At 42.6% G+C, this 21,981-nt stretch overlaps 1 protein-coding gene across 1 annotated transcript in view; it reads right to left on the minus strand.

Annotated features, from left to right (window-relative positions):
- Positions 1–21,981, minus strand: part of LOC109300344 (connector enhancer of kinase suppressor of ras 2-like) — a 444,864-nt gene that overhangs the window by 280,796 nt on the left and 142,087 nt on the right. Inside the window, exon 7 of the mRNA XM_019521027.1 lies at positions 1,316–1,375. Coding sequence (XP_019376572.1) covers positions 1,316–1,375 — 60 coding nt within the window. The remainder of the gene's footprint in view (positions 1–1,315; positions 1,376–21,981) is intronic.

The following is a 21,981-nucleotide window of genomic DNA, read 5'->3' on the forward strand; positions in this document are numbered from 1 at the left end:
GCCCACCCCCCACACTGGGCAGCTTTTCACGCAGCTACCTGGAATGCACACTGCACCAAGCTGCCATGTGATTGTCACCACGGCCTCCAGGCTGCCTTGTAACACACAGCCATGACAGGAGTTTAGCTTTCAAGAATTTGGGGTACAGTTCCCCCCAAACCCCTGCACTGATCTTCCTGAAACTTGGCAGCTTTCATTCTCTCCACAGACGTTACCATCCCTGCAAGATTCATCCAAATTGGACAAGAAACAACAAAGTTATAGATATTTCACTGATTCCCCATTATACCCTATAGCTGGATCTCCGAGGCGGCTCCAAAACTTCAGAGCCGCTTTGGCCGGATCGAGGTGGAAACCCAGTCTGGAGCTCCAGATTGAATCGCAGCCATCTGAAGTGGCCAGATGCGAAGCTGGATTGGATGGCTGCCGACTTGCAAAGGCCTACTAAATATATATTATATTGGTATCTCATATTTAATCATGGATAAATACGAATTTTGGGTTATGTTTTTTAAAACAAAAATTAGGGATTTTTACCAGAGAAAACCAGGATCCCTGGTGATAAAGGATATAATATATAGGAAACGTTCGTGTGCAATTAAAAAATAGTGACATGAACTCACTGGAAATGCGTGATGGGGTTCAAGGGGTGGCAGAGTGCAGACGTCCAAGATTTTTTGAGCTTTGTTGTTTATTCATAGATTTTGTTTTAATTTCTAAATAGATTTTGAATAATTTTCAAATCAATACAGAGGTAACCTAAAAAGGAATTATACTTTTTATGGCTAATATATACACCTTATTTTCTCACTTATCATATAACCTAAAATAAAACAGGCATCTTGTTGTGAGAAGGCAAACTGAAGAGAACAAAAAAGGTTTTTTTGGAGCCATGGTAGAATTCTGGCAGCACAGAGCAAATAAAGAGTCTACATGCACATCAGCACTAATCACCCTCCCTTTCCTGCTCAGCCAAAAGCTGCTGCCAATTTGGCTGCAGCTGTGATAGGGTTAAGTCACTAGCTTGTGGCTGAGCTTCAGACTCCAGCTCCCTACCCACAGCCAGGAGGGAGCCAGCCCCCAAGCAGCCATTCTAGCATCTGCACACCTCCATTCCAGAATGGAAATCAGAATCCTCACTTAGAACATGCACCCCAATTTTGAATGGCTAATTTGGGGGAAAGGTGCATATAGTCTTTCAGTAAATATATATCTTAAAATATAGGGTTGAATTAAAGCAAATCTTAAACATATGGATACATGTCTACTTCTTGTTGGTACAATATATAAATCTCATTAGAATACAGATGCTTACATTTTCAGTAGTTCCAGTGATTACGTGCAGCCCATCATATGTTGATTTGATATACATCCCCTAAAGAAAGATGAAGAGAAGGAATAATTAGTATCTCTGTGTGGTTACTGCTACAAAAAACAAAACAAAAAAACCCCCAGCTCTCTCTTGTGCTAAAGTAAAAAGATAAAAGATATTTACACAATAATATTCAGAGAACATGTATTCTGATTTAATCTTAATAGTATTTCAGCAGATTGGAGGGAACTATACTGAATAAAAATTTCAAAACAAAATTAAAACAAATACATATTTTAAATCACTCAAAAAGTATATTTTCCATTTTAATGCTTCTTCACTACTTCCAGTACAAAAACATAAGAAAGTCTTTGGACAGGATTTAACAACAGGCATTAGCAGGTAACCTGGACACAATTTGGCATTTATTTATATATCATAAATATTTATATATACATAATTATAGATAATAATATCAGTGTGTGTGTGTATGTCAATTTGTATGTGTATATATGTGTGTGTGTGTGTGTGTGTGTGTGTGTGTGTGTGTGTGTGTGTGATCACACTGTTATATACATACACATACATACATACATGTATACAACGGCTGGTCACTTACAGCCGTTGTACATTAAATATATATACACACACACATATATATACAAGAAACAAATCTGTCAGAACCAATGCAAAGAACAGGAGCAGAGACTTCAAATAACACATATTTTTGATTTAGCAGAAATGAAACTTGATAGGTACAGCTGAAGTGTCAGTAAGGTTCAGCTGCTAGCTTTCTTGGCTCTTGGGAAGTGGGTCAGCATTTCACTTATCATCACAAGAGTCAGATTTTCCCCTAACACTGGTAAAGTCATATTGTACTGTTAAAACATATTCATTTACAGAATCCTGAAATGGACGTTAAAATCTCACAACAGGTCAGAAAGAGGGTTTTCTTTAATAGAAAATGTTGATCGTCAGGGAAAAATACCCAAAATCTGAAATATTTGTATTTCAAAATGCTGCCATGGTGTGCCATGGGAATTGTAATTTTAATGTTTCATGTCCCCAAGGGTTAGACTTCCCAGTTGCATTACATCTCTAAGGAAACACCATGATACTTACCCTTGGGGAAGGAAGTTCATTGTGGAAGTTGCATGGAACATGCACAGTGCATCATAGTGAGTCCAGCTGGCAAAAAAAGGTAGGTAACCATTTTGCTTCAGTTGAAGGGGAAAAAATGAAAGGAGGTGAGTTCACCCCAGGTTAAGAGGGAAAATGCACCATAAAAATTACAACAAGGCCACAAAATGGCATCATCTGTAGCACTGTCAGAAAAGAGGTAGCAGTAGCAAAGAGGGGTCACAACCAATGGCAAGGCATTAAGCTGCAGTAGAGTCTTTGAGCTGTCTGAACAGAGAAAGTAAATAAAGGAAAATCTTTCATGGGACAGTGCGATTCACAAGACAGTGAAAGTGGTGGGAAACTAGAAAGGATGCTGTTCTGATTGTCTCCTAACTTCAAGTCACTAAGACACATGAAACTGTTGCTTGACAGGTGATTGAGTGGAAATGAGAAATATTTCTCTTAGTACATGAGAAGCATGAGAAACAGGACCAGAGTGCCCACCTCGCTCCTTGGAATTAAACATAATGTGGGACTCTGGTTGAGAAAAAAATGAAAAGCTGGAAGGGCTTTACCCACTGCCACAGTGGAAAATAAATAGCAGTCTAGGATGCCTTCTATGGCTAGGTACAGACATTACACATAAACTGATGTAAGTGATTGGAACCTGATTTAAACCTGTAGCAGAACAAAAGTTCAGCGCACATAGACTGGTTTAAAAATGGTGGAACTAGATCTAAGATAGACCTGGATGGATGTAGTATCAGACTTAATCAGTTTACATTAGATAAGTCTATTGAACTTCTGTACCAGATAGCCTCCTGACTCAAGTCACAGTCTGCCAGCAGCCCAGGCACCTTTGTGGCCCCCCAGCTCCCCCCTCACATGGAGGCACACTGGAACTTGGCTTGCACTTGGCTGCTCTGAACTGTCAGCTGCAGGCAGGGGGGAAGGGAAGGAAGTGTCTGTGGCTCTGTATTTTTTATTTATTTATACAATGTCCCTAAGCAGGAGAGAGGGAGGAAGCTCTGCAAAAGGAAGGATCAAGCCCCTTGGAGCTCTGGCAAAGGCAGGTGCCCAACAGCAGGACAGGGCAGGCAGAGCAAGTGAGCAGTGGTTGAAGCATAGATGCTGACTTCTATTCTTGCGGGGGGGGGCTAATATGATGCCCCCCTCCACCCCCAACAGGGGCAGAGCCAAGCAGAACCCATCGGGGGGCAAGAGTGAATGCAGGCTGAATGCTGTGGGCTCAGGGATCCCTACCCTGCTGCCCATGCCCCTCTGGGAACCCTGTGCCACCATGGTGAGGTGGCCCCAACTGATGCAGCAGCATCAGGGGTGGTAGCATGGTCAGCTCATATCTGCTTCCACCTCACACACAAATCTGGGGGGCACATGCCTTACCATACCTCCCCACCACAGGAGTGTGCTCAGCGACACGGGGCTCCCCCACTGAAAAACTGCCTATGGTTCTGTCCCACTCCCCACACCGGCCCCAGCACCAATGCACTATCCTGGCTGGGCAGTGCTCCCAGGTCCAGCTCCTGCCCCACTTCCTTTCTCACTGTGGGAGCCTCTATCTGCCTCCCCGACTAGACTTACCTGCAGGCATCTGGGGAAGCTGCTCTCCACCACTGCCTAAGGCTGTATTCCTGGCCATGTGCATGTGTGCCACAGCCTCTTGCAGGCTGGAACTCTACCAGCCTGCAAGGGGAAGGGAAACCTGCCACTTCCCACATTTTTCCATGGTAAATGGAAAACCCAGATCCCTGCACGATATTGGGAATCCAGGGAAAATGTTGTCCCAGAGTCGTGCAGCCCAAGACCAGGACTTGTTCCCATTTTGGGACTGCCTTTTCCCAAGGAGGGGCCAGGGCCCTCGAGCCCCTATGTACTCAGTGCCTATGGAGTGAGGACTGCTGTGCCTTGTCTGTGCTAGGCCTAGCAGGGCCATGGTGCAACACGGAAATGAGTGGAGCTGCAGCCACTGCCTCACCATGCTATTGCCCCTGGCACCCAGTGGAGTAGTTGACTTCAGAGTGTGTGTGTGTCTGGCCAGTCTGATCCCAAGTGGGGCCATAGCATGGTGAGTCAGTGATCAGAGCTGCTGCCGCTGGCACTTGGTGGGGCATAGGGTTTGGGTGGGGGATGCCTGTGTCCATGTCTAACATGGGCCTGAGCACTCCTTCCCTGCACCACTCCAGGAAATCCAGTTAGGACAGGCACCCCCAGCCTCCATCACAACTCCTACAAGATGCCCATTCCCAGACTGCCCCCACTCCAGCACTTAGTGGACAGGTTCTGCCTGGATCTTGATCTCTGGGCATCTCTAGCCTGGCTGGGATTGCTCATCCCATGAACTCCCCCCTGCACTCCTGACTACTCACTCCTTTCTTCCCTCTCCCCCACTCTTAGCTTCATGCTGTGAAGCCACCTCCCAGTGATTTCTCAGAGCCCAAAATCATCATCAGCTCCTAGGCAAGGCAGAGATACCCTCCATTGCCCAGTGGCCCATTCACTACTGCCTTCGGCTGTGAAGCTGTAGATAAGAAATGAGGTTACCAGGTCACTGGATCTGCCATGGTGCTGGATACAGAGCTTGTCTGGGCCTATGTGCAGAATTCAAATGACTAAATTATAATATCAGTGCCCTTTTGCACAAGAATGTAAATTCATGACTGGGACCACCTGAAACATAACAATACAGTTAATCTTATCTTTGACTTTGGTCTCAAGTACAGCCCATTCCCAACTACTCTAAATTGATTATGAATAAGTACCCCTTTCAATGTGATTGCTCTTCCTTATTATCAGATCCTTCACCAACTTAGGTGTCTGTACCAGTTGGAAAACATTTTGGATTCTGCCCAGTTATCACAACAATCTATACAGTGCCTTACAATTCAGGGTCTAAGGTGCTCAAGTCAAGTAACCAAGTCCTACAGCAATTAAATAAAGTATATCTCCAGTTTAGGGTGTTGGGCTCGAGTAATCAAGCCACACTATAGTTAAGCAAATGACAAACCTCTAGAGTGATCAAGGGGTTTTGTGCATATCAGTTTCACCCACAACAACCAGAGATGGATCCAAAAGGCTAACATTTACTTCACAACCAAAGGACAATGACCTCCACATTGTCAGCTATGCCTGATCTTCAACCCATCAAGAAAAATATGCTTTGAAGAATGAGTATAAGAGAAGGATGGAGCTGCCAGCAAGGCATGCTTATCTCAGAAGGGAAACACTATGCTGATCCATCATAACCTGCACCCAGTTGACTACCCTCAATGACGGATCCATGCCTGGTGAGAGGCTGCAAAGATCAGGACCACTTCCTTGCCCATGCTGGTGAGAACACCACTATTATGGCTAGAAATATACTGGACTTGATTATAGCTTGTTTTGTTTGTAGATTGCAATAGCCTACCTGTCATTTTCCTATATAGCTCGTTGTTTAGTTAATAAAGCCTTTCTGCTGATTATCGATGGAAGTGTCGTGTCAGTCTTCCTAAGCACTAAGCACCCCATTTTTAATTGCAACAATGGGGAACAGCTGTTGCCAGACCCAATCCCCACATACAAAGAGCCCCTTCCCCTTCTCCTTCCCCCTCCCCTTCCCCAACATCAGAACATGAAGCCAGAGGTTTCTGCTGCTTGCCTGACTAGCCTATTGTCAGCTGCCTTCCCTTTGGGAGCCCCAAGGGTTGAGCCAGACCTAAAGGCAGTCTTACGCAGAGTTTGGATAGGGCTGAACCTGCCTCAGGCAGGGGTCAGACTAGATGACCTCTGGAGGACCCTTCCAGCCCTACTTCTTTGTGATTCTCTATGATTCCTGTGGCTGACAAAGCAGCATGGGGGGGGGAAAGGGGTTCTCCCCCATGCCTGACAGCTAATCAGTGGTGACCTCCCCATTCAGCTGTGCTTGGGAGTCTCTGGCAGCCCAAGAGCCAGTGGGGCACACTGGAAGGCATGCGAGGGTGCCCCAAGCTGCTGGCCTCCACCAGGGCAGGTAGCCTTTGTGCCCTGCGCCCCCACCAGAAAGCGAATGGGTGTTCTATTCTCGCCCAAACTAACTTAGTGCACTTAGAGCGAAGTGTGAAACTTGGATCACTTCCACCTTGGGCTTTTGGAATATCTGTACCTAGCCTATATGTGCTCATAAGGCAAAAATGTCACCAGTCAGAGCACAGGATGCGAGACATGCCCATGAGTGAGAATGTATACGTGAGCAGTTACTCAAAGGAGAACCATATTTTTAACCAAGAGATAAAAGTCTGTGTCTGGTATTATATCGTTCTTAGCTATAATACTGTAAAAAAAAAAAAAGAGTTATATGATCTCTTTATACCATTTTTCTTTTACATACTTCTGTATATAAAATATGGTAGCTATAATTGATTTTTCCATCAGAGAAAAGGATTTAACTAGAAGACTGAATAAATAAAGAAAATTGCTAAGAAAGATGTTTGTTTTAGTTCATGGCATCTGTTCTACAGGCCACGTGCACTGCTTGAAAGATGGCACTTCGAATCATTCTTTACAGAACTGTAAACATTTTTCATCAAAAACTTGTCCTCGATATGCAGACTGCCAGCACTTGCCTATCCTGTTGTAACAGATAATGTACTGTGTACAGTTCAGTTCAGCTCTTAGCTGCACTCTGGTAGGAAGATCTCAAAGGACAATTTATCCTTCAACATGACAAGACACTGATACTTAGAGAAACAGTGTTTCTGAAGGACGATCCATGACAAAGCTATTTTGGGGATTTCTCTGCTTCATTTTTAATCAGAATTTATAAGGAGAAAGACTTGAACTTCTAATCTTAATCTTAAATGATAGTGGAATATGTTTGGCTTAAGTCCCCACATTTAATTTTTTAGCAATATATATGCTAAAATGTGCTACATATAAAAAGGCTTTACACTGTCAGCTAAAAAGGTTTTCAGGGATGGTGTTTGTGAAACTGTCCACAACTACAGACTTTCTGGTCATTTACAGCTGTTGTACATGCCACAAAATTGGTCTTTAAAGCAGCTTAAATGCCCTTTCTCACCTCTTTAATGGCATTGCTATTTACAGTCAGTGGCATATTGCATGTCAAATTACTTTGGGACATAGCAAAATAAAACATGTCTGAGGTGTTTTAGTTTGCTACCTTAGTAGCTGCAGAGAGATGCACCAGGCCCTGTGCAGCTCAGGGGCTGTGCAGGCAGCCCATATAGGCAGACTCCACTGAAGAAAAAAAAAAGTGACAAGCCTGATCTTTTTTCCACCCCCACAGAGCCTGCCTGGGCTGCAGGGGGCCCGGTGCTTCCCTCCACAGCTGCGGTGCCCACTGGGACCACTCAAGCTGGGTTCCTGTGGGTGGGTGCTGTCTGGGGGGTGCTGCCATGGAGGGAAGCACACCCCCCCATCCCCGCAGCTCAGGGATTGCTCAGCCCGCCAGCAGCTTGGCCTCCCCCCCGCCGCCAGAGAGGCAGGTAGGGATCAGGTCCAACCCTTGTGTACACATCACAGGGGTTTACTTTGGTTTAAATTGAAGAGAGGTTTTTAAAAACCCACCACTTCAACTGAGGGAGAATTACACCAAAGTAAACCCCTGTGGTGTGTACAAACAACCTTAGAAACACGCTGTTAACTTGTTAGAACCTAATAAAAGTATCTACATAGTAAACTGTCATTCATAAGCTAAATATGGACCTTGTCCTAGATTTAACAAGCCACTGGCTTTGATTTTTCTCTTCATTGCTTTATTGGTGAGGCATTCCTATAAGAATCAGCACCTTCATGATTAAGGATTCTAGAGAAAATGAAAATATCACCTTTAAAAAAAAAAGTGCAGTCCAGGTAATATACATTCTGTGCAAAAACATGGAATACTATAATTGAGAAAATGGAACCATCAGGCTTTTGGGGTGGGGGGAAGGGAATTTGGCTTGTTTTATAGGTCTCACTGACCGTTGCTAAAACTGCTAGAGTTCAGAAAGTGTCATCAACAGTAGAAAGTCTTTGTAAAACTGTTCTACTATCAGCAAGGCTTCAAGCAGTCTTATTGATTCAAAACACAAAAACAGCTAGAGTGTTCTGAAATCCTACATTTGTATTATAATATCTTATATTTTATAGAACCTTTCATCTTAAAGCATTTTATGCATAAATATTTAACAGGGGCCCAATCCTGAATAACCACACTCAACACAATTTTGCTATTAACTTCAATGAAACAAAATGATATAGACAGGGTACATCTACAAATGCCTATTACTACACAGTAATACACTCTGAAGTTTATTGGTCTGGAGTTTATTGCTGCCGGGCACACATCTGCATGCTTGCCTGAGATCGAAACATGTTGAGCTGGGACAGAGGAGCCCCAGCTGCCAGGAAGCCCAGGGGGTCAGCCTGCCAGCCCAGGGCTGTTCTCCCCCTCAGTTCAACATATTGCAAAGGGACTGGCTGGAGGATGAGGGTAATTCAGTGCAGTAGGTAACCCCCATACTGTAGCACCCTCATGCCTCAGCCAGCTGGGGCAGCATCTACATTTGTGCTGTTGCAGAGTTTTTTACTCTGCAAGAAGATAGTACTTGTATTTAAAGGTATTAAATAAATTAAATCTGTTTACTCCAGCCAAATAGGGACATATGCATAGACACCAAGACACTTACTGCATAGCTAATTAGTCAACTGCACTAAATGTTTCATGTAGATTTGCTGGAGGGCTAGTTGGGGGTTTTCAATGTGGACTGCAACATTTTGCAGGCAATTTTAAATAAGCAGTATTTATGCCTCTTAAAAAGCCTGTTTTTATGTCAACTTTATTCCAAGGTTGAGTTAAACCATGTTAACAAAAAACAAAACAAATACACACAATATTTTGATATCTTTACTCACAATGGGCCAGCCTCTCATTCACACAAAGGCCCTTTGCTCTAGAAACCATATTGTACAAACCAAAGGAACCAAATTAAGAAGGCACATGTAATTTTTATTCTGGCATTTCCTAAGTTTTGAGTGTTTCACTTTGCAGCCTTTTTAATGCTTTTTCAATGTAGTTTTTTAAATATTATTTTCTCTGTTTAATAAATGACAATTGAAAACCTCCCCACAGATATCCCACATGGTAATCAGCAGAGTTAGAAACTTTAGAGCCCCTCTGCCAAATACACTAATGTAGTAACTGATGGCAATTATAGGTTAGCACTGCATGGACATTTGTAGACGTGCTTTGGGAGGTGGTGCGGGGGCGTGGGGAACGCTTTAATTAGCACAACTCCAAAAGCTATGCTAGTTTAAAGTGCCCAGGGTTTCATATGTATCATCAGCCCCACACTGAAAAATGGTGGGGGCAGTACTTTGAACTAAAGCTCTTTGAATAAGTTTAAAGCGTGCCACCAACACTTTTCAGTGCAGGAACACTGGTACACGTGATGCTGGCGAAGTCAGTTAGTTGAGTCTGCTCTGATATGCTGTAATTACAGTGCACTGGAGCAGCCTCCCTGAACGTATATAGCAGCCGCATGAGACACGTACTTTGCAATACATTTCACAGATACTTGCTGATAGAATAGGAAGAGAGAGACTTAGAAATCTTGGGTTCCATTCTCGTGTCTGAAGGGGATTTTGTTATAGTGGACACAAATCTGCTTATTTCCCCCAAATGTGGGCCTATCTGCCCTGTTCTTTCCAACCTGTTTCAGTCCAGTCACCGCTAGTTCCTTGTCCCATTCTTATTCCTACCCAGCTCCAGTTTCTTTCCAGCTTCTTTCAGGCTTCTCTTCCAGATCTTTTCATAGTTAGTTCAAGTTTTGCTCACTGTCTCAAGTCCTCATTTCCACTTATCTCTATTTCCCTACATCCCCAGTCTTTGTCTTCTTGCCTAAATAACATTAGTGTCTCCTGTAAGCTTCTTATCTCATCTCAGTGTTACCCATCCACAGCCATGTGGTTCCTACTTCCCCAAATTCTTCCCCCCCAGCTCTCAGTCTCTAACATCATTGGCTCCCAGTGCCATTCTTTTTTTGCCTAATTAGTCCCAGTCTTCACTCCAGTTCCCAGTTTCAATATTTTACTCAACTGATCTCATCTTCCTTTCTCCACCCAACTGCTTTCAGACTTTTGTACCTTGGATATTCAAATGAGACAGTTTCCTCCTCTGTGCTGCCTTGTACAAGCAGAGGCATCAATGACAGCATAAAAGAGACAGGTGCCTTGTTCTCTGTTGCAGTGACAACTCCACCCCATTATATACTCACCACTAAAGGGAACATCTGGCATTGTTCCTTTATCCCTGGGATAGAGAAACCACATATCAGGTTCAGATGCACCCAGCAGTCCAACTCACCTCCTGTCTCTCACCTGCCACGACTTTGGTATTAAACATTATACACTGGAGACACTGTCTCTAGAGGCCAGGGCATCTTCTTTGATGCCCTCCTTCTTGGCTCCAGCCTCAGGGCTTCTTCACTCCCAAGCTCAGTCCTGCCTCTCTGTACTTCTCACTAGGGTGTACGTCCCCTTTAAGACAGCCTTTAGGGCTTCTCTACCTTCTGAGACAATTGGGGTAGTACAGACCCTAAATGTGGACCCCTGGTCCTAATTGTGCCTTAGGGGCTATAATCATGGCCTCCAGCCCTTCCCATAGCCACAGCCATACCTCACAGGTGTCACAGTTGTAATTCCCATGGGGCTCCCTAACCCAGCCAACAAACCAGGCTCCCTGGGCCTCAGATCCTTGTTTGGCTTTCAGCCTTTCCACCTTTGACCCATTTCCTTTGGCTGAGACCCTCAGCCCTGGCCCATTACCTCACCTCAAACCACAGCAACTTGGCCCTGGCCCCTCAAGGTCCTGGCCAGAGCTATATACATCTTTTGTTCCTGACTTAAAGGACAGATTTCCTATGGAAACTAGGGGCACACATGGGAATTAATGCAAATAGTTAATGTGGATGATTTATCTACAGAAATTTCACTGCTGGGGGCGGGCGGGGACAGTGTAGGTCTGACAAAAAAGTAACCCAAAATCCACATTTTTCCATGATTAAAATGAAACACCACTATATATATACCTGATGGAGGTAGGTAGTAGGATTAGTAAAGGAACCAACAAACTAGTAAGCTGTACCTGGATGCTCAGAGTGGTCAAAGCGGGCATCTTTTGACATGCTCAAGGGGTAGGGAGAAGGGACGCTTTAATTAGAGAGGCTCCAAGAACCACTCTAATTAAAGCGCCCACCATGTTTCCTGTATTCAGTGTCCTACACTTCAAAATGGTGGAGAGGGGTTTATTGGATGAGCTTTAGTTAAAGCACTGCTCCAAATGCCTACAGTTCCTGACCAATTTCTTGATCCAGTCTTCTCTTACAGATATGCAGGTAGCAAAATACATTTTGAAAATTAAATGGAAACAAAATAGAAATATCCTACTGAAACAAAACATTCTGCTGTATGACCTTTTTCACTGGGGAGAGGGTGTTAGAAGAGACAGCACATGACAAAGTCAGTCAAAATGTTTAATCACCAGAAGGTACTTGGATTCTTTAGTAATAAGTATAAAAACCTTTGATTTGTGTTTCCTTTGTGTATGGCCTTTACTGAAAACAGCTAGGTTGGCTCTTCTCCTGTCTCTAGCAGCTTTTTAGATGCATCTGGGCTGTTCTTTGCAATGTAGGAACGAAGAGGAGTAGCCAGTATTATGTAACTTTCTAGAAAAGTAGTTCTCAACTTTCTTAGACTTGAGGCACCCCTCAATAGATTGAAAGCATCCCTTGGAACATGCCATTTCTTAGTTTTCACCTTTTCTGGGCTACAGAAAAAGAACAATTTTTCTGTTGCAGAGAACTCAGAAATATCACAACAGGTCAGAATGTTTTTGACCCTATGGATTCCTCTTTGAAATCTCTGGGTTTATCTTATAAATCATGTTTGCATACCTGATAGTGCTAACATTACATAGAACCCTTCAATAGATCTCAAGGTACTCCATAGTGCTGCATCAGGCTCGTTGAGAATTGCTGTATTCTCTGTAACTGCAATTGAGAATTGCAGTCTGTAAATCTGTATCTTTAATTCTGTAATCTTTAAATGTATTCTTATGAGAACTTCTGGCAAATGTTCCATGAACCACAAACCACTCTTTCATAACCATTATTGTAAACCATTTTAGAGTACTGATGGATGCCCTTATCAGGGATAATGAATATATCCCATCTAGAGCATAACAGATTATGCAACATGCTATTGACTTGTTCTCTTGAACACAGAAGTTTATCAGAGTTCTGTATTACCATGAACACTTAAATAAGCTAGCCTTTTAATTAGAATAACACACAGACTTTGGGCTGCATTGCCTTTATTTCAACAAGACTCTGTTGCTTCTCCATGTACTACTTCCCTTGCTGATGCACCATTTGGATTTTTTTGCATGCTGTCTTAACTTTTTTGTAGAATCTGAAAATACTGACTTCCTTTAGCATGGTATTATGTTCTTGCCATGCAAAGATGAAGGTTATCTGAGGAGGGAGCTGCAAAGGAGACAGATGAATGTTTCATAAAACAAATATTTAAGTAGAAAAGAAGAGTTTAAGTCTGCAGAGAAATGAATGAAACTGTGGAATGAAAAACTCAGTATTTAAAATAAATAAAACCTGATCAAGGATTCAATTTTTTAAAGGAGTAGCATTATGCTTGTAGACGAAGCACAGTATTAAGGAAGTCAAAATAATGCAGGATGAAAAGAAATAAAAATAATGCCCCTTTCAACAAGATTGTGGATTCTCCAAAATGTCAGGAAAAAAATAACTGCCTGTTCACAATCCCTTATCTAAGGACAAGAATCACCACTATTATTTATCATTTAAATGAGACTGAAGAAGTTGCCAGTTTTAAAAAAAGTACATCCAGTTACAAGGCAAAACACTACATTCAGAAAAAAAATTATCTATTCAGTTATATCAAGGGCACAAGGCATAGGGAGGACCCTGAAATTAAAATCAACTGTAGTTTCATTCCTCCTGAGTTACTACAACTTCAAAAGGAATGGGAAACCTCCTTATATGAAAAGGAATAGGCATACCTTTAAAAGCATTAATATAATATAATATAATATAATATAATATAATATAATATAATATAATATAACTAGATCATCATGGAGTGAAAACTCAAAAAAACCCTGAAGAGTTTTATATTAAAAAATTCCCCAAGTTATAGGCTGCATTTTAATTTTTTTTCAAAATGATGTAAACTTGTGCATGATTTAAAATGATGCAGATATTCTAAACCTGCTGGTTAATACAGATCTGGGAGTGATACTTATATTAAGGTTGCCTAATGCATTCTCATAATGTGAGTCCATTTACAAGTGTTTACAACTTTGCCAAACCTTAACATTTTTGGAGTGCAATTTTCCATACCATGTGTGCACTTTTAAGTTGATGTGTTTGTATGTATATTAATTCCAGACAAAAATGGTTCACCTACCACAGAAATAGGTTAAGGTTAAATATGCTTTTCCAGTGTTAAAATATTTTTTAAAAAGTAGAATAAAAATAAAACTGAAAAAAGAGAGGAGAGATGAGGAATTTGGCATGGGGATTACTCTCAAGTTAGATAGGTGGCTTTTACTGTACTTGTGAAAATCCACCCAGATATGACTGAGTCTCTGGAAAAAAGAAAATCACCTTTTATAAACACTGGGAGGTAAGATGCTTTAGAAATTAAATATAAAGTAGAAAAACACTAGAAGTAGCAATTTCTTAAACAAATAGTGTTAAGGACATACATATAACCTATGTCAATGGGAAGGAAATATAGTAAGAGATCAATTTGGCTACATCATGAAATCTGCTGGTCTGAACTCAAAAGGAAATCATAAAAAAAGTGGAAACTGGATCAAATCACTAAGGATTAATTTAAATGTATAGTTCAAGTATAGAGGCATAAAATAAAAAAGGCCCAGGCACAAAATGACTTACAACTAGTAAGAGATACAAAGGTAAGAAGAAATAATTGTGTAAGTATGTTATTAGTAAAAGCAAGTCCAAGGAAAGGGTGGATCCACAACCAAAGTGACCACCAAAAATCCAGGATAGAGATGCATTTTCTCCATGGATCTGACAGCCATTGCTGACCTTTGACATTTGAAGTACTTTACACTACTTCCAGTTACTGTAGCCCCATGGGCAAACTAGCTCAAGGCCATCACTCAAACTGGAAGTGCTATAGCTGTATTCATGTAGTGGTGCACCTGGACCAATTATCTCTTCTCTCAGTATGCATGTCACAATACTAGCTGGTGCCATGTGAACATCTGGGAGGTAGGAAGGAGGATCAGCCAATTCAGAACTAATTTTCCCAATCTGGACAATTTGCAAGATTTCTTTGGACACAGTGACACAACCCTTAAATTTGGGGCAACGGGTCATTTTACCCACTACTCAGTGAGGGGGGATGGAGGGGGTGGTATTATTCTGAAGCATTTCGTGCCTTTTTTTGCTTCGTCCTTCATTCAAAAGAGGCATGTCTACATTTACTGTGGAGTAGACTAATTAACTCTATAGTAAATATCTTGGTGTCTACACATGCAGCCCTATTAGGCCACAGGAAATAAATTAACTGAGCAGCAGGGTAGAACCTGCAAGTACTATCCTGCTGCAGAGTGTTTTACTCCACAACGCCGCAAGCGTAGATACTGATGTGGCACCCTAAAGCCCCTCCACGGCACATTGAGCCAGGTTGGATCTGCCACAGGCTGGCAGGCTGAGCCCCCTGGATCCCCTGTCAGGCAGGGCTACTCTGACCTGGCTCAGCATGTTGCAATCCTGGATGCACATGTAAACGTGGTTCCTGGGAGCAATAAACCACAGTGCAATAAGTGCCGGAGTTTATTGCTTCACCTTAACAGCACATGTAGACATACCCAAACTTTAACTTTGAGCAGATGGAATTGCTCATTCTTGAGAAGAGATGGCAGGAAGTCATGATAAAAGTCTTCATATATATTACTGCAAAAGTTACTATAGAGACGAAGTTTATACATTGTTGACTTGGGATAGCACAAGTATTAACAGGATTAAATTGCAACAAAGAAGATATTGCTTAGACATCAAAGCATAAAGGTTAGTTAAACACCAGGACAGATTATTTTGGGAATCTGTAAAATCTTCTTCATGGAAGGTTTTTAAAAGCAGGTTAGAAAGACATCCATTCAAAGTGGCACTAATTCTTTCTCTGAGCAGGGGCGTGGTTTGGATCAGGGGTGGCCAACCTGAGGCTCATGTGCCACAAGTGGCACAGGCAGCTTCTGTGTAGGGCATGCAGCAGGTCACAGCAGGGAGCACAGGGCAGGAACAGTAGGTAGAAGAGCAAATCATTCAGGGAAAGGTGATCAGAGTAGTACAGGGGGTGGAAGGATGCTGTACTCAGAGGTTAAAATAAGATGCATCTAATTAATTGCAAGGAAACGCACTAAATTCAGAAGAGAAAATTTCTTGGTGTTTAAAAAGGAGGAATCTTTTTTAAAGGGTCATAATATATTGTGGGTTTGTGAGGTCTTTTTATTTGTGTTCTGATTCATGAACATTTAAGGTACGGATAGGCTGTGTGCAGCTGAGGGCCATAGACATGGTCAGTGACTGACAGACCATACCAACAGGTACAGACCTAGCAGAAGTCTGTTACAAATAATATGTGCTTAAACTGATATACAATCAACAATCATTGAGCTTGCATTAAAACATAAGTAGTAGCTTGGAAAAGTAGAAAAAGAATCTATTTGTCAAGGTCACTAAAATTAGGCTAAGCCAAGTGTGAATAACCACTTTTGGAAAGTGCTTAATCACAACTAAAAGTAAGAACTGATATTTTTGCCTTTTGATAAGAATTGGGTTGTATGTAGTCAGCTAGAATCCTATTGAAATAATAATGTGTCTTTGTTAATCTGCTCTCCATCTTGGCCATTTTCAAGGGACTTATGCTAAACTTGTATATAAAGTGTGACAAAAGTAACTTCTGTCTAACCCTTATAGTAAGGTGCATCTCATCCCTGTAAGTAACTGGTGACCTATGTGAGAATCACTGTTGTAACACAATGACATTTATTTTACAGTTTGCTTAATAAAAAACTTAGTACACTGAATTGGAAAAACATTACAAAAAAGTTAAGATTGGAATGTATCAAGTATTCAACGGCTTGGGAATACCAGAATGAAGGTGCCTATTCAACCTTCATTCTTTCCTGTTATGAACACATATTATTACATGCATTTTATTACATGATTGTATTTCCCTCCTAAGGAGACAGCTGCTTGTAAGATGCTTGACACTTGCCTTATTTGTTGCATGCAATGAATGAGACTGGTGGACTTTAAGAGGAGAAAGGATGGTTTCATGATTGAGAGAGTAAAACATTACACTGGAAAACTGGATTCCATTCCTGTCCACATGGTGCTGAATAAACAACTTAACCCCCCTTTTTTTAATAGTTGACCACTAATTTTGTTTTTTCCCCTATTTTATGGGTGCTTAACTTGAGACGGGTGGGGTCAAATTTGTAGAAGTGGTAAGTACTTACAGGACCAATAGATCTTTGCTAAAGGCTGTGCTTTAAATACATGTTATAAAAATGCTATGTATTCTGGAAACAAAAAATTAGGCATCTCAGATTGGGCATACACAAGTAATGGGCTCTCTTGAGTCCTTAATTCTGACCTTAATACCTCTATGGCTGAGTTCCCTTTTAGTAAAACTAAGATAGCAGTATCACCTTAGCACACAGAGGTGCTGTGAAGATAAATTCATTAATGTCTATGAAGTCAGATATTACATTCAGATAGGACATAAAAATAGGTCATGAAGAAATTTATAATTCAGTACAGCACAGAACACTGGCAATGTGTGGTACATAAGTCCTGGGGCCCTACACTGGATTTGGAGACTAAAAAGAAATATTGAATAGTTATTTATTCAGTTAATACCATTTGTAACATAGCTACTGAATGGGCAGAAAAACTGCATGTGTAACCCTGCTTATGTTATGAAAGCTTGGGTATGGTTATATTCTACAATAGTGACTTTGTGTATTCTTTATCTGCGTATCCTCATTAGCATGTGTGTTTGGGAGTTCAGGGACTACTCATATTTGTTTTTACTGTCTGTGGGCTTGGGTTTACTATTTGGCGTTAAAGGACAAGTGCATCAGGTTTTGTGTCTACTAGCCCTCCCTGCCAAAATTGTGAAGTGTGTAGGCTAATGCAATATTACATAAAGGTCACTGAAAGGTCAGCACTCACTGTAATCTGTATAAAGATGCAGATCTCAGTGTTAGGGCAAAGACTGTATGGGTAAGAAGCAGGAGATTTTCTTTGGAAGACCTTGCAGTTCATCAGCTTCTCAAAGTACATGGGTTTGTGAATGCACATCCTAATAAATACGTTCAGGTAACAGTCTGAACTAAAAGAAGTGAAAAATCTCTGACATTGGTCAATTTAAAAGAGCTGGAGTTGCATAGTAACTAGAAGGGAACTGGTAAAGGAGAGGTGGCAGCAAAGCTGTGGTGCTGACTCCTGGTGGTGTGAAGGAGTAGTGGAGACCTGTGGTTGTGGCAGAAAGGAGTGCCAACAACCTCTGGTAGCAATCTGGAGGAAAAGGGGTGACCTTGGTGGTGGTGGCCAGAGCAATAATAAGCAGCAACAACCTCTAGCAGTGCTCCCCAAGGGTCAGAGCAGCATTCCCTTGCAGTATACCCTAGCTGTGCTCCCCAGCTTCAGTGGCAACAACCCCAGTGCAGACCTCCCTACCCAGCACTTTACTCTGGCTACTTTGGTACTTTGGCTGGTGCAGGCAGTAGAGTCTCTGGACAGCAACTCTGGGAGAGTCTCCTTTCCCCAACTGAGTGGGCTAGGTGGTAGCTCCCCTGGTCTGGTTTGCCACTGATTGAGAGCATTAATTGGGTTTCAATTAATGTTTAATAGTGACATTCACCTCTAAGGTTGTGTCCTGCTGCCCTTATAATAAAACTTGTTTTAGATGAACATTGCTTACAGATGGGGAAGTTTATTCACTTTAGAACACCCAGTTAAAATTTGCTTACCCAGGTTTCCAGGTGAGGGCTTGAGCCAGTTTTGGAAAGCTGGTGTTAAACTAAATTTGAAGTAAGTCCTTGCTACTGCTGTCCCATGTCTATCAGAAGGGTTACACATGATAATGTAAGTAATAACTGCCGTTGTAATCTATTTATCTGTTCTATTTTTACTGTTTTTTCCCTATAGGATTTTTCCTTTCTACTCCTTTGCTCAGATTTTTTTCCAATCTTTTCTAAACAGAATATAAGCCAAATAGGTTGAAATCAACAATAAACTTTCAAACCTATAGAGTTCCAATAGATTCACATTTAGGCAAAATAAAGTTACTAGCCATTAAAATTACATTCTAGCTACATAAATTCTTTCTAGCAGTTTTAATTACAGCATTTTTACACAAATTCCTAACACTGTATCTCATAGTAGTTAGGGGTCAGAAGGGACCTGAATAGATCATTTAGTTTAACCCCCCACCACTGGCCAGAACACCCGCTGGGATCACACGACCCGAGACAGGTGTTTATCCAACCTCTTTTTGAATTTATCCAAGGTAGGAGTGAGGACCACTTCCCTAGAAAGTTGGTTCCAGATACTAGCCACCCTAACAGTGAAATAGTGCCTCCTAATCTCTAACCTGAACCTATTCTCCAGCAGCTTCTGGCCATTGTTCCTTGTCATGCCAGGTGCTGCTGGGGGGAATAGGGCCCTTCCTATTTGCAGCTCATCTCCCCTAACAAGTTTGTAGGCAGCCACCAAATCCCCCCTCAGCCTCCACTTACTGAGGCTGAACAGGTTCAGGTCCCTCAGCCTCTCCTCATAGGGCATGCCCTGTTGCCCTCCAACCAAGTGGGTGGCCCTGCTCTGAACCCTCTCAAGGCAGGCCACATCCTTCTTAAAGTGCGGTGCCCAGAACTGGATGCAGTACTCCAATTGAGACTGGACCAATGTCGTGTAGAGGTGGATTATCATCTCTCTGGACCAGCTTGAGATGCATCTTTGGATGCACGACAAGGTGTGGTTGGCTTTGCTGGCTGCGGTCTGGCATTGGCGGCTCATGTTCATCTTGGAGTCAATAATGACTCCAAAATCCCTTTCCGCCTCTGTGCGCACAAGGGGGGGAGCTCCCCAGCTTGTATGTATGCTGTGGATTCCTTCTCCCCAGGTGCATCACCCTGCTTTTACCTACATTGAAACACTTCCTGTTACCATCCGCCCACTTCTGTAGTTTAAGTCTAAGTCTAATTGCAGCCTCTCTCTCCCTTTGAGCATGCCCACCTCTCCCCACATCTTGGTGTCATCGGCAAACTTGGACATGTTTTCCACCCTCTCGTCCAAGTCGCTGATGAAGATGTTGAACAGTGTAGGCCACAGGACCGAGCCCTGGGGGACCCCACTGTTCACATCCCACCAGGTTGGGTATGACCCATCCACCACCACTCTCTGGGTGTGCCCCATCAGCCAATTTTTGACCCATCCAACTGTGTAGGCATCAGTGCCACAGTTGCTCAATTTATTAATGAGAATGGGGTAAGAGACAGTGTTGAAGGCCTTCTTAAAGTCCAGAAAGACTACGTCTACGGTGACACCATCATCCAGGGATTTAGTTACCTGGTCATAAAAGGCCATCAGGTTGGTCTGGCAGGACCTGCCTTTGATGAACCCATGTTGATTTCCCCTGGGCATGATCTCCCCTGCTGGCCCCTCACAGATGTGATCCTTGATAATGTTCCCCAAAACCGATGTGAGGCTTATGGGCCTATAGCTTCCTGGGTCCTCCTTTCTCCCTTTCTTATGAATAGGGACCACATTAGCTAGTTTCCAATCTCTGGACACCTGGCCCATGGACAATGATCGCTCATACAGCCGGGCCAAGGGCACAGCAATGACCCCTGCTGTCTCTCTCAACACCCATGGGTGGAGGGCATCAGGGCCCATAGATTTAAAAACATCCAGCCCTTCCAGAAAATCCCTAACTACTTCTGTGCAGACCCAAAGCCTGGCAGTGCTATCCCCAAGACTGTCCCTACCTATGGTGGGAGAACGGTCCTGGTCCCTGTCTAAGAAAACAGAGGCAAAGAACTTGTTAAAAATTTTGGCTTTCTCATCTGGAATAGCTGTGCATAATAAGCAGCCATATTCTACCCCATAGGTGGCTTTATTTCAGTGATGAGTGAACTTTTTTTTTTTAATCATATAACATTTGTAAAGAATTTAGGTAAACAACAATTAGGGATAATAATAAAACTGCTTCAGGTTTTCAGAAATGAAAACCCGGTTTATTAGTTTACTACAGCTAGATCTGCCCATTCACATAAGTTTCTAATCTGCTTACAGGACCTTCACCTAACACAGGAGGTAAATGTTCCGACTAGGGGAAACGACTTGGTGCTGGCCAAAGGGGATGGCTTGGCAGGGGAGCTGCAGGTACAAGGTAACTTAGGGGATAGTGACCACCCATTGATAGAGTTCACTATCCAGCAAAAGGTGGGAAAGATAACTAGTAGGGCTGAAGTGCTAGACTTCAGGAAGGACAACTTTAACAAGCTCAAGAGATTAGTTAGGGAGGGACTTATGGGTAAAAGCACTGGAGAGATGGGAGTCTAAGAAGGGTGGGCATTTCTCAAGGGACTGATCCTGCAGGCACAGAAAAAGACCATCCCAGTACACATAAAGGGGGGCAAAAGAGCAAAGAAACCCTCCTGGAGCCTGGAAGGGAAAAGAGAGGCCTACATGCTGTGGAGGCAGGGGGTAGCCACCAAGGAGTAGTATACCTGCTTGGCTTGAGCTTACAGGGAAGCAGTGAGAAACGCCAAAGTAGAATTGGAGCTTAGGCTGGCAGCAAAAGTTAAAGACAACAAAAAGTCATTCTTTAAATATATAGGAAGCAAAAAGAAAGTGCAGGGTAACACCGGGCCCCTTCAAGATGGATTAGGGCAACTGGTAACAGATAGGATGACCGAAGCAGAGCTCCTAAATGAGTTCTTTGCATCTGTGTTCCTGGACATGGATACAGGCATGCATCCCAATGGCACTTTAGGTAAGCATGAGATAGATACCAACTCACCAAGTGTTAGCACTGACCTAGTAAAGGAGGACTTGGAGGGGTTGGATGTATTTAAGTCTACAGGCCCTGATGATCTTCATCCTAGGGTACTTAGGGAATTAGCTGGGGTCATAGTGGGACCACTGGCGTGACTGTTTGAGCACTTGTGGTGCTCAGAACAGGTCCCAGAGGACTGGAAAAGGGCCAGTGTGGTCCTTATTTTCAAGAAGGGGAGGAAGGAGGAACCAGGTAACTATAGCCTCGTTAGCCTCACCTCTATCCTTGGCAAGACCTTTGAGAAAATTGTTATGGTTCACATTTGTGGGGGACTAGCAGGTAAAATAATGCTAAGGGACAACCAGAATGGGTTCATAACAGACAGATCCTGCCTGACTAACCTGGTTTCTTTTTATGACCTGGTGGCA

Source organism: Gavialis gangeticus, unplaced genomic scaffold (assembly GCF_001723915.1).
Source record: "Gavialis gangeticus isolate Ggan-Ray unplaced genomic scaffold, GavGan_comp1, whole genome shotgun sequence".
NCBI classification, from domain to species: Eukaryota; Metazoa; Chordata; order Crocodylia; family Gavialidae; genus Gavialis; species Gavialis gangeticus.